The following is a 13571-nucleotide window of genomic DNA, read 5'->3' as shown; positions in this document are numbered from 1 at the left end:
GCCATTCTTTGCGAGGCATTAGTAAACCTCCCTGGTCTTTATGGTTGAATCTGTGTTTAAAATTCACTGCTCGACTGAGGGACATTACAGATAAATGTATTTGTGGGGTATAGAGGGGAAGTAGTCATTTAAAAATAATTTTAAACACTATTATTGCACACAGACTGAGTCCATTCAACTTATTATGTTAAAAAGAAGATGGTGCCGGAGAGGATGGCTGCCGTTTCATTGGCTCTTAACCAACTGTGCTATTTTGTTTGTTTATTCGCATCGTTTGTAACTTATTTTGTACATAATGTTGCTGCTACTGTCTCTTATGACCGAAAAGAGCTCCTGGACATCAGAACAGCGATTACTCACCTCGAATTGGACTAATAATTTTTCTTTAATGAGTCAGACTCCAAACACCCGAACAGGCCCTCATCCCCGTCATTCGCTGGAGAAAGAAACTGAGATTTCGCGGAAAGAGATCGGGGTGCCTTGTGAGGATCAGGTGACGAGTGGTTAATCTGCCTTCGCCATCCGTACTGTTAGCCAACGTTCAATCGCTGGAGCATAAATGGGACGAACTGAAAGCATGAATATCCTACCAACGGTATATTAAAAACTGTAATATCTTATGTTTCACAGAGTCGTGGCTGAATGACGAAATTAATAACTAACAGCTGGTTGGTTATACACTCTATCGGCAGGATAAAACAGCAGCCTCTGGTAAGACACGGGGCGGGGGCCTATGTATATTTGTTAACAACAGCTGGTGCAGGATATCTAAGGAAGTCTCAAGCTTTTGCTCGCCTGAGGTAGAGTATCTCATGATGAGCTGTAGACCACACTATCTACCTAGAGTTCATCTGTATTTTTCATAGCTGTCTACATACCACCACAGACCGATGCTGGCACTAAAACCGCACTCAATGAACTGTATACCGCCATAAGCAAACAGGAAAATGCTCATCCAGAGGCGGCGCTCCTTGTGGCCGGGGACTTTAATACAGTGAAACTTAAATCCATTTTTACCTATCGCGTATTAAATGTGCAATCAGAGGGATAAAACTCGAGACCACCTTTACTCCACACACAGAGACACATACAAAGTTCTCCCTCACCCTCCATTTGGCAAATATGACCATAATTCCATCCACCTGATTCCTGCTTACAAGCAAAAATTAAAGCAGGAAGCACCAGTGACTCAGTCTATAAAAAAAGTGGTCAGATGAAGCAGATGCTAAGCTACAGGACTGTTTTGCAGCACAGACTGGAATATGTTCCAGGATTCTTCCGATGGCATTGAGGAGTACACTATATCAGTCACTGGCTTCATCAATAAGTGCATCGATAACGTCATCCCCACAGTGACTGTACGTACAAACCCCAACCAGAAGCCATGAATTACAGGCAACATTCGAACTGAGCTAAAGGGTAGAGCTGCTGCTTTCAAGGAGCGGGATTCTAACCCGGAAGCTAATAAGAAATCACAGTCTGCCCTCCGACGAACCATCAAACAGGAAAAGCATCAATACAGAACCAAGATCGAAGCGTGCTACCTGGCTCCAATGCTCGTCGGATGTGGCACGGCTTGCAAACTATTAGAATACAAAGGGAAGCACAGACGAGAGCTCCCCAGTGTTGTAACTTTAATGTGTTACAGAGTTAATGTTTAAGTTTATTCTTTGAGCTGTATCTAAAGATATTTCTTTAGATTTATTTGCATATGTAATTGTATTGGGTTGTGTTGAATTACGCTTTTTGACTGCAAGTCCCAGAATGCCTTGCGAGAGGAATGAGTGATAACGCGCCAATTATGTGCAGGTGCGGATGATTGTGGCTGACTTTCCAACAGCATCTTACCTGCATTGCTCTGTACCAAAACAATTGTTGTTAAATGTAACGTAAACAAGTATTCTTACTAAAATAAGCTTTCGTATCAAACCCGACGTCCCGAGTCATTACTAAGAAGTTAGTTAATCTAAAATTTGGTGCCGAAACCCGGGATATGAGCTGCGACGAAGAAGTGGCTGAAATGGCTGAGGAGGAACGTCGGCATGAAGCAGAAAGAATGAGACGAAAGCGGGGTACCATTCGAGGCGCAACAACGCGGATTTTGAATCAGATTGACGTGGAAATATCCCAGTCAAATCCGGATACCGATCACTTGAGTACATTGTTGGAATTGCTATCCGCTAAGGAGGACAGTTTGTTTGAGCTCGATCGTGGAATTGAACAGTTAACGCCATTGGACGGATTGGAGGCAGAGATTGCATGCACGGAGGATTACAAAGAACGCATTATCATGCTGAAGAGCCGTGCACAAAGAGTGATAACGAAGAAACAGGACGTCAATCCACTACCAGCCCGGGTGAGTGACGCTAACTCAAACATATCACAGAGACAATCAGTAAGGCTACCGAAGTTGATTATTGAGAAATTCTATGGAGATGTCAGTATGTGGCAGGAGTTTTGGAGCCAATATGAGACTGCTATTCACAACAATGATTCACTGTGTAAAAAAGAGAAGTTTACCTATCTGAAAACATATCTCACTGGACCAGCTGCAAAGGCAGTAGCAGGACTGATGTTAACAGACAGTAACTATGATAATGCAATCACTCTACTCAAGAGCAGATTTGGAAGGAAAGATCTTGTGATTAGTGCTCATATGTCAAAGCTGCTGAATCTCACACCTGTGAAGAAATCCTCTGATCTAAATGCATTGAGGCAGCTATATGATGAATGTGAAATTCAGATTAGGAGCCTGGAATCACTGGGTGTAATGTCAGAAACCTATGGAAGCCTACTATTCCCAATCTTACTGCAGATGATTCCAGAGGACATAGCTCTTGACTATAGTCGTCAGAGGGGAGTAGATGATGAATGGAAAGTGTCTGAGATTATCAGTTTCCTACAGAAAGAGGTTCAGAGCAGGGAGAGAGCGCTACAAATGACAAGATCATACAACCAACAGAAAGAGAGCAAACCATGGAACAAGTCATGCTTCTCCAATGAAATGAAAACAAAAAGACCCAACATGCCCTCTGCTGCAGCACTGCATACAACCAGCCAGAAGGAACAACAAACGTGTCTATTTTGTGACAGTGCAGATCACAAATCAGAAAACTGCACTGACTACAATATTGCTACACGCAAAGAGAAACTAAAGAACATGGGAAGATGCTTTGTATGTTTAGGACAGAGACACATAGCAAAATTCTGTAAAGTCAAAGATGTGTCATGTGCAACATGTGGAAGCAGACATCACATTGCGGTTTGTACCAGTAAGAGGAGGGAGGTGCAACCCCCTACTGTTTCTGTAGATGCTGTTGTTTCCTCAGTTATTCCCCATTCAGTGAAGATGAAACCAGATGGACAGAACACTGTGTTGCTACAAACGGCAAAGGCATGGGTAGAAGGCCCATCGGGCAGGAAGATAGCTCGTTGCTTACTAGATGGAGGCAGTCAGAGAAGCTTCATACATGAAAACCTTGTGAAGGGCTTGAAGCTACCAGTAATCAGACAAGAGGCACTCACTCTTCACACGTTTGGCTCCTCTGCCCCAGCAACATCCCAACGCAACACAGTGAAAGTCATCTTGGAGAATGTCTGGGACAAACAGCAGAGAATAGAGAGAGAGGCAATTGAAACCCCACAAGTGTGCACAGCTGTGATGAAGGTTCCTGGTGAACGGATTCAGTATGAGCTCAGTAAAAGGGGACTGCAGCTCGCAGACTTTCCAGGAGATGACAATGATCCTGAACTCTCTGTCCTGATAGGAGCAGACTACTACTGGCAGATAGTATCAGGCAGAGTGGAGCGACTGACGGAGACGCTAGTTGCTTTAGAGAGCACCTTTGGATGGTCGGTGCAGGGACCCGTGTCCATGTCAAGTGTCGCCGAGGCAACTTGCATGTTCATCCCACTTGATGAAGACACACTAGTCTCCAAGCAATTGCATGCATTCTGGGAGCTTGAGTCTCTGGGTATTCTAAGCGAGAAAACACAGAACTCAGAGGAAACCGAGGCTCTACAAAGGTTTGAGGAAACAACCACCTTCAAAGATGGGCGATACCATGTGGAGTTGCCATGGAAACGAGAAATGCCAGAACTCCAAGACAACTATAGAATCGCCAAGAAACGGTTTGAATGTCTGAAGAAAAGGCTGAAGAAGGATGTGACGTTGTACAGCAGATACAATGAAGTAGTAGAAGACTACTTACAACAAGATATGGCAGAGGACGTGCCCAAGGACAACGCATCAAGTGCAGACAACGTAAAATACTACTTACCTCACCATGCAGTACTCCGAGAAGATAAGGTGACAACAAAACTGAGAGTGGTGTTTGATGCCTCGTCCCATGAAGATGGCTGTCCATCTCTCAATGACTGTCTACTCACAGGACCGAACCTGAATCCGGATCTGCTCAGCGTTCTGATAAAGTTCAGACTACATGAGATCGCATTCATGGCAGACATCAAGAAAGCTTTCCTGCAGATATCCCTAGCAGAGAGAGACAGAGACGCCGTGAGATTTCTATGGCTCACTGGCCACCAAGGGGAGAAAATGAAGAGGAGCTGCGTGTGCTGAGGATGAAAAGAGTGGTATTTGGAGCTTCCCCAAGTCCATTTTTGCTGGCAGCTACAATCAGGAAGCACCTGAAACAATATGAAACAGAACAACCAGAAGTTGTAGAGATACTGAGAGAGTCACTCTACGTAGATGACTTCATTGCAAGTTCACGCAATGTTGAAGAGGCTTACCTTGTGACAACAACTGCAAAGCGAATGCTGTTGAATGCAGGCATGGACCTCTGCAAGTGGATGACAAATTCTCCTGAATTGAAAACAAAATGGGAGGAGAGTACGACAACTGACCACCCATTGACGCTAGAAACACAAGGATTAGCGCTGAAGGTTTTAGGTTTAGTATGGAGGCCGGAAACGGATGACTTTGTGTTTGACCTCAGGCCGTTACTGAGCATTCTACGGCAAAAGGAAAACACAAAGAGAAGTGTTCTGCAGTCGTCTGCACGTATCTTCGACCCTCTTGGTTTCTTAACTCCCTTCACCATCAGGATCAAGTGCATGTTCCAGGAAATGTGGGAGAGGGGACTCAGCTGGGACGAAGAATTACCACCTGATCTGACACGAGAATGGCAACAGTGGTGTTCAGAACTACCCCAGTTACACCAGCTCACCATACCAAGGTGGTACAGAACAGACATGCGGCCACAGAATAACCACACCCTGAAACTACACGTGTTCTGTGATGCAAGTGAAAGGGCTTACAGTGCAGTAGCTTACTTGCAAGGTGAGTCACAAGACAGGGAAACAACAAGTCTAGTCGCATCCAAGTCCAGGGTAGCCCCACTTAAGAAAATGACGCTGCCACGCCTGGAGCTCATGGGAGCTGTGATTGGAGCGAGACTAGCAAACAACTTGATGACCACACTGAAAATGGAAGAAAACCAGATCAAAATGTGGACAGACTCGATGATTGTGCTGCATTGGATTTGCAGCTCAGCTCAGAAATGGAAACAGTTTGTTGCGAACAGAGTGACGGAGATCCAGTCCTTGACCAATCCAGAGTCATGGTCACATATTGAAGGGAAAACTAATCCAGCTGACCTCCCTACAAGAGGACAAACTGTTAGAAACTTGACACAGAGCGAGCTATGGTGGAATGGACCCAGAATTCTGACATCATCCCATCAGTCCGAAGAGACTGATGATAACAAGGTTCCGGATGAGGTGAATATAGAACTCAAGTCCAGTTGCCAGGCTACTGTACAACTCGCAGCAAACAGCACAGACAGCACTGAACCTGTGTTGGAGCTTGAAAGGTACAGCAAACTGAAAAGAGTGTTCAGAGTCACCGCCTGGATAAAGAGATTCATAGCCAATGCTCGTACAACCATAAAGATGCAAGGTGAACTGACTGCTGACGAACTGTTCGATGCAGAAAAGTACTGGATTAAGGTAACACAACAACAGAGTTTCGGACAGGAGATCAAACTACTGAAGGCAGGAAAAAGCCTAAACAATGACTGTAAAATCAGAGAACTGAAACCTTTCCTGGACGAACACGAACTGCTCAGTGTAGGAGGAAGACTGCAACAGTCCAACTTCACATTCAGAGAGCAGCACCCATGGGTTCTGCCCAATAAGTACAGATACTCAGAAATGCTGATACAGTACCACCATGAGAAGATGATGCATTCTGGAGCAAGTGACACTCAGCACCCAACGTTAAACAAGCGGGAAATGACACGCAGATGGAAGTACAGGCAGAGACTTGTGACCAGTTTCTGGAACAGTTGGCGAAGAGACTACTTGCTGGATCTAAAGTCTGCACACCGCTGTGACACACCACAGCCCACCCCACTGAAGGCGGGTGACGTTGTACTCATTGGAGAAGATAACACACCCAGACAAACCTGGAAACTAGGAAATATTGAGGAACTGTTTCTAGGTCGAGATGGCTTAGTTAGATCATGTTCAGTTCGTACTGCTTCAGGGACTTTGTTGAGGAGACCTATTCAGTTGATATACTGCCTAGAGATCTAGATGAACACAATTGTTCATCGGGGGGGGAGGATGTTGTAACTTTAATGTGTTACAGAGTTAATGTTTAAGTTTATTCTTTGAGCTGTATCTAAAGATATTTCTTTAGATTTATTTGCATATGTAATTGTATTGGGTTGTGTTGAATTACGCTTTTTGACTGCAAGTCCCAGAATGCCTTGCGAGAGGAATGAGTGATAACGCGCCAATTATGTGCAGGTGCGGATGATTGTGGCTGACTTTCCAACAGCATCTTACCTGCATTGCTCTGTACCAAAACAATTGTTGTTAAATGTAACGTAAACAAGTATTCTTACTAAAATAAGCTTTCGTATCAAACCCGACGTCCCGAGTCATTACTAAGAAGTTAGTTAATCTAAAACCCAGTAAGACCGGCCTACCAGACGAGCTAAATAACTTCTATGCTCGCTTCGAGGCAAGTAACACTGAAACATGCATTTCAGACGACTGTGTGATCACACACTCTGCAGCCCATATGAGTAAAACCTTTAAACAGGTCAACATTCACAAGGCCGCAGGGCCAGACGGATTACCAGGACGTGTACTCCAAACATGCGCTGATCAACTGGCAAGCGTCTTCACTGACATTTTCAACCTCTCCCTGTCCGAGTCTGTAATACCAACATGTTTTAAGCAGACCAACATAGTCCTTGTGCCCAAGAACACTAAGGTAACCTGCCTAACTGACTACTGACCCGTAGCACTCACGTCTGTAGCCATTAATTGCTTTGAAAGGCTGGTCATGGCTCACATCAACACCATTATCCCAGAAACCGTAGACCCACTCCAATTGGCATAATTCCCCAACAGATCCACAGATGACGCAATCTCTATTGCACTCCACACTACCCTTTCACACCTGGTCAAAAGGAATACCTCTGTAAGAATGCTATTCATTGACTACAGCTCAGCGTTCAACACCATAGTGACCTCAAAGCTCGTCAATAAGCTAAGGACCCTGGGACTAAGCACTTCCCTATGCGACTGGATCCTGGACTTCTTGACGGGCAGCTCCCAGGTGGGAAGGGTAGGTAGCAACACATCTGCCACGCTGATCCTCAACACTGGGGCCCCTCAGGAGTGCATGCTCAGTCCCCTATTGTTCTCCCTGTTCACTCATGACTGCATGGCCAGGCTCGACTCCAACACCATCATTAAATTTTCCGATGACACAACAGTGATAGGCCTGATCACCGACAACGATGAGACAGCCTATAGGGAGGAGGTCAGAGACCTGACCCTGTGGTGCAAGGACAACAACCTCTCCCTCAGGGGTCCTCAGATCCTCAAAAGGTTTTACAGCTACTCCATCGATAGTATCCTGGTTGCATCACTGCCTGGTATGGCAACTGCTCGGCCTCCAACCGCAAGGCACTACAGAGGGTAGTGCGTACGGCCCAGTACATCACCGGGGCCAAGCTTCCTGCCATCCAGGACCTCCATACCAGGTGGTGTCAGAGGAAGGCCCTGAAAATGGTCAAAGACTCTAGCCACCCTAGTCATAGACTGTTCTCTCTGCTACCACACGGCAAGCGGTACCGGAGTGCCAAGTCTAGGTCCAAGAGGCTTCTAAACCCAAGCCATAAGAACATCTAATCAAATGGCTACCCAGACTATTTGCACTGCTCCCCTCCCCTCTTCTACGCTGCTGCTACTCTCTATTATCTATGCATAGTCACTTTAATAACTCTACCTACATGTACATATTACCTCGACACCGGTGCCCACGCACATTGATTCTGTACCAGTACCCCCCCTGTATATAGTCTCGCTATTGTTAAATTACTGCTGCTCTTTCATTACTTGTTATTCTTATCTCTTACTTGCTTGGGGGTATTTCCTTAACTGCATTGTTGGTTAAGGGCTTGTAAGTTAGCATTTCACTGTAAGGTTGTATTCATCACATGTGACAAATAACATTTGATTTGATATGACTTGTAAAACACATTTGAACTCCTAAACTTACTTGACATAACAGAGGGGCTGAATACTCATTGAATCAAGACATGCCAGTTTTTCATTTTTTATTAATTTGTAAATCATTTCTAAAATGTGGTATTGTGGTGTAGGCCAGTGATATTTTTTAAATGTAATTCCTTTTAAATTTAGGTTGTAACAACAAAATGTTGAAAAAGTCTAGGGGTGTGAATAATTTCTGAAGGCACTGTATACAGTGCATTCGGAAAGTATTCAGACCCCCTGACTTATTCGGAAATTGATTAAATATTTTTTTCCCCCTCGTCAATCTACACACAATACCCCATCGTGACAAAGCAAACACGGGTTTTTAGATTTTTTTGCAAATTTATAATTTTTATTTATTTTAAAGATCACATTTACATAAGTATTCAGACCCTTTACTCAGTACTTTGTTCACACACCTTTGGCAGCATTTGCAGCCTCAAGTCTTCTTTGGTATGACACTACAAGCTTGGCACAATTGTATCTGGGGAGTTTCTCCCATTCTTCTCTTCAGATTATCTCAAGCTCTGTCAGTTTGGATGGGGAGAGTCGCTGCACAGCTATGGTCACTCCAGAGATGTTCGATCGGGTTCAAGTCCGGGCTCGGGCTGGGCAACTCAAGGACATTCAGAGGCGGGTCCCAAAGCCACTCCTGCATTGTCTTGGCTGTGTGCTGAGGTACCTTGTCCAATTGTAAGGTGAACCTTCTCCCCAGTCTGAAGTCCTGAGTGCTCTGGAGGAGGTGTCCTTCAAGGATCTCTCTGTACTTTTCTCCTTTCATCTTTCCCTCGATCCTGACTAGTCTCCCCATCCCTAATGCTGAAAGACATCCCCACAGCATGATGCTGCATTCACCATGCTTCACCATAGGGATGGTTCCAGTTTTCCTTCAGATGTGACGCTTGGCATTCAGTCCAAAGAGTTCAATCTTGGTTTCATAAGACCAGAGCATCTTGTTTCTCGTGGTCTGAGATTCCTTTAGGTGCCTTTTGGCAAATTCCAAGCAGGCTGTCATGTGCCGTTTACTGAGGAGTGGCATCCGTCTGATTGGTAGAGTGCTGATATCTCAACAGAGGAGCTATTGAGCTCTGTCACAGGGACCATTGGGTTCTTTGTCACCTCCCTGACCAAGGCCCTTCTCCCCTATTGCTCAGCTCTAGGAAGTCTTGGTGGTTCCAAACTTCTTCCATTTAAGAATGATGGAGGCCACTGTGTTCTTGAGGACCTTCAATGCTGCAGAACCCCAGAACTGTGCCTCGACACAATCCTGTCTCGGAACTCTACGGACAATTCCTTCGACCTCATGGCTTGTTTTTTGCTCTGTCAACTGTGGGACCTTATATAGACAGGTGTGTGCCTTTCCAAATAATGTCCAATCACTTGAATTTACCACAGGTGGACTCCAATCAAATTGCAGAAACATCTCAAGGATTATCAATGGAAACATGATGCACCTGAGCTCAATTTCAAGTCCCATAGCAAAGGGTCTGAATACTTATGTAATTAAGTTATTTAAAAAAAAATGTTTTATACATTTGCAACCATTTCTAAACCTGTTTTCACTTTTTCATTGTGGGGTATTGTGTGTAGATTGATGAGCGGAAAAAAGGAAGGGGTCAGAATACTTTCCGAATGCAATGCCCGATAATTACTCCTCAGTTTGTAGGGATGCATGATTGGCAATGTGCCATTTGGTACATTGCAAGTACTGTTATCGACTTTGTTATATACAGTGTACTTGACATAAGTACAATTAAGTACCAGACCAAAACACCAGAGTAAGCCTAAATACACATTTCCATGCCACAAGAATGAAAATGTAATGAACCATGTGCTAAAACAGTGGGTGTAACCCACCCAGATCTTCATGCATCACCTACTGTGTATGAACAGTCCATAGTGAATCACACAAACTATCCTGATTTAGTAACCATGCCTGTCTATCTCTTTGTCCCGGCCTCTGCAGAAAGCCTATAAAGCGTCTGGGGATGAGATGAGGTCGGCAGGCTACGACTTGAGGCTGGATGCTATTCCCTTCCAGACGGCCAAGGCCTCCACGAATATCGCCAGTGATGTGAGTTTAGTTTACACGAGAAAAAAGCAACGAAAAATACTAACACATTGCTGTTTTAATTTAATCTTTCTTGCACTTACACTTGTATTTTACTTACTAGCACTGATTTTGCTAATAGCTGCTTTATTGAGGAAGGTTTTTGTCTTACCTTGGACGTTACACCAATTTGTTGATTTTGAGAAGTCTGACTTGGTTAAAAAAAGTTTGATTTCACCTTATTGTAACATTCTGTCGTAAAGATCACATTCAACTTCTCTCACCCATCTCTCAAGTCAGTCGTATATCCCCTTGTGACAGCAGGAATGGAAGCTTGTTGTGTGCAACAGGCAGTGGCAATTTACCCTTTGCTAAGCCCTGCCCCTCTTGGTTACTGTTGCAACTTTGGCCAACTTTTTCCCAGGAAGCCCAATTTCACCTTCTAACCACTGGCGAAATGCCCTCACAATGATCTCAAATGTGTTTTCAACACACAATGAAAATAAACACAGACTACCCCTTGCTAATCAGGAAACTCTCGCGTATGTTGTGGTGGACTGTCATTACAATTGCTTCACGGCAATCTGGTAAAATTATGTTTGTGGTGTGGCTAGGCACTGAACTCTCAAATCATATCCTGTTGTTGACAACAGACCAGGTGGGAGTTGTATTAATAACATGGCTAACTTAGCTAGCTAGAAAACAAGTTTTATTAAGTGGCGAGCTAGCATCAGCAACATTTGATGGTCAATGAGACTGAGAGCTAGCTAAACAGCTGAGGTACAGTGGTTGCTCAACTAAAAGTTTTGAGATTATACTGCGGGACTTAATAATTCATTAAATAGGTCATTTGTGTTTTAGTACGGTACCCTGGCGCACTGCTTCATTGATCCAGACCACCACAAGGGGGAGTTAGAGCACTGGTTATGCTTTTGGGTCCCAAGGCGCTAATGTGTCTAACTGACAATGAATGGGCAACGTGAAACAAATAGAAACGGATAATTCTGCACAACTTCAACATTTTTATTTCAGTTAATCGAATGATGAAGAAGGTAATTGAATATAGAACAATAGGTAAGAATTGCTATTCCTCTGTCCTGCACGCTCACACCCGGAAAAATACACTTATTTTTTTGTTACTAACTCGTCAGTATTACTTACTAAAGCTGTTGTTACACAAAGGTTTCTATTCTAAGAGAAACTAAAATGTTCAATTGTATTCCATGATATTCTTAAGATATATGTGTTGACTGAATATTACCAAGTGATGTCTGCTGCTGAAACAAGTATGGGGACTGGTCTTGATAAATCAATGAGATTCTTTTTTTCACTGAATCTCAGTTTGGGTATTGGTTAGACTGCAATTAGGGTGTGAAAATGTTATGCTCTTAGTACTGTAGCCTAGTCCCGACCGAGCCTACTCTTTCATTTTTTATTGGAATAGAAACACCATAATATTAATCAAATTAATTAAGCTACATTTCTTAAAATCAATCCCATATATTATGTTTGTACAAAAAAAACGTTTTCAATTCTCTAGTACAGTGGTTCCCAAACTTTTTATACTCCAGTACCCCTTCAAACAGTCAACCTCCAGCTGTGTACCCCCTCTAGCACCAGGGTCAGAGCACTCTCAAATGTTGTTTTTTGCCATCATTGTAAGCCTGCCACACACACACTATACGATACATTTATTAAACATAAGAATGAGTTTTTGTCTCAACCCGGCCCGTGGGAAGTGACAAAGAGCTCTTATATGACCAGGGCACAAATAGTAATATAATAATAATCAACAATTTTGTCTTTATTTAACCATCTTACATATAAAACCTTATTTGTTCATTGAAAATTGTGAATAACTCACCACAGGTTAATGAGAAGGGTGTGCTTGAAAGGATGCACATACAGTGCCTTGCGAAAGTATTCGGCCCCCTTGAACTTTGCAACGTTTTGCCACATTTCAGGCTTCAAACATAAAGATATAAAACTGTATTTTTTTGTGAAGAATCAACAACAAGTGGGACACAATCATGAAGTGGAACGACATTTATTGGATATTTCAAACTTTTTTAACAAATCAAAAACTGAAAAATTGGGCGTGCAAAATTATTCAGCCCCTTTACTTTCAGTGCAGCAAACTCTCTCCAGAAGTTCAGTGAGGATCTCTGAATGATCCAATGTTGACCTAAATGACTAATGATGATAAATACAATCCACCTGTGTGTAATCAAGTCTCCGTATAAATGCACCTGCACTGTGATAGTCTCAGAGGTCCGTTAAAAGCGCAGAGAGCATCATGAAGAACAAGGAACACACCAGGCAGGTCCGAGATACTGTTGTGAAGAAGTTTAAAGCCGGATTTGGATACAAAAAGATTTCCCAAGCTTTAAACATCCCAAGGAGCACTGTGCAAGCGATAATATTGAAATGGAAGGAGTATCAGACCACTGCAAATCTACCAAGACCTGGCCGTCCCTCTAAACTTTCAGCTCATACAAGGAGAAGACTGATCAGAGATGCAGCCAAGAGGCCCATGATCACTCTGGATGAACTGCAGAGATCTACAGCTGAGGTGGGAGACTCTGTCCATAGGACAACAATCAGTCATATATTGCACAAATCTGGCCTTTATGGAAGAGTGGCAAGAAGAAAGCCATTTCTTAAAGATATCCATAAAAAGTGTTGTTTAAAGTTTGCCACAAGCCACCTGGGAGACACACCAAACATGTGGAAGAAGGTGCTCTGGTCAGATGAAACCAAAATTGAACTTTTTGGCAACAATGCAAAACGTTATGTTTGGCGTAAAAGCAACACAGCTGAACACACCATCCCCACTGTCAAACATGGTGGTGGCAGCATCATGGTTTGGGCCTGCTTTTCTTCAGCAGGGACAGGGAAGATGGTTAAAATTGATGGGAAGATGGATGGAGCCAAATACAGGACCATTCTGGAAGAAAACCTGATGGAGTCTGCAAAAGACCTG

At 43.5% G+C, this 13571-nt stretch overlaps 1 protein-coding gene across 4 annotated transcripts in view; it reads left to right on the top strand.

Annotated features, from left to right (window-relative positions):
* Positions 1 to 13571, top strand: part of LOC139376472 (nebulin-related anchoring protein) — a 120178-nt gene that overhangs the window by 84981 nt on the left and 21626 nt on the right. For all 4 annotated transcript variants that reach the window (XM_071119097.1, XM_071119098.1, XM_071119099.1 and 1 more), the window contains one exon: positions 10505 to 10612. In XM_071119097.1, coding sequence (XP_070975198.1) covers positions 10505 to 10612 — 108 coding nt within the window. The remainder of the gene's footprint in view (positions 1 to 10504; positions 10613 to 13571) is intronic.

Source organism: Oncorhynchus clarkii, chromosome 20 (genome assembly GCF_045791955.1).
Source record: "Oncorhynchus clarkii lewisi isolate Uvic-CL-2024 chromosome 20, UVic_Ocla_1.0, whole genome shotgun sequence".
In the NCBI taxonomy this organism is placed as follows: domain Eukaryota; kingdom Metazoa; phylum Chordata; class Actinopteri; order Salmoniformes; family Salmonidae; genus Oncorhynchus; species Oncorhynchus clarkii.
The sequence above is the reverse complement of the archived record's forward strand: the minus strand, read 5'-3'. Positions and strand labels throughout refer to the sequence as shown.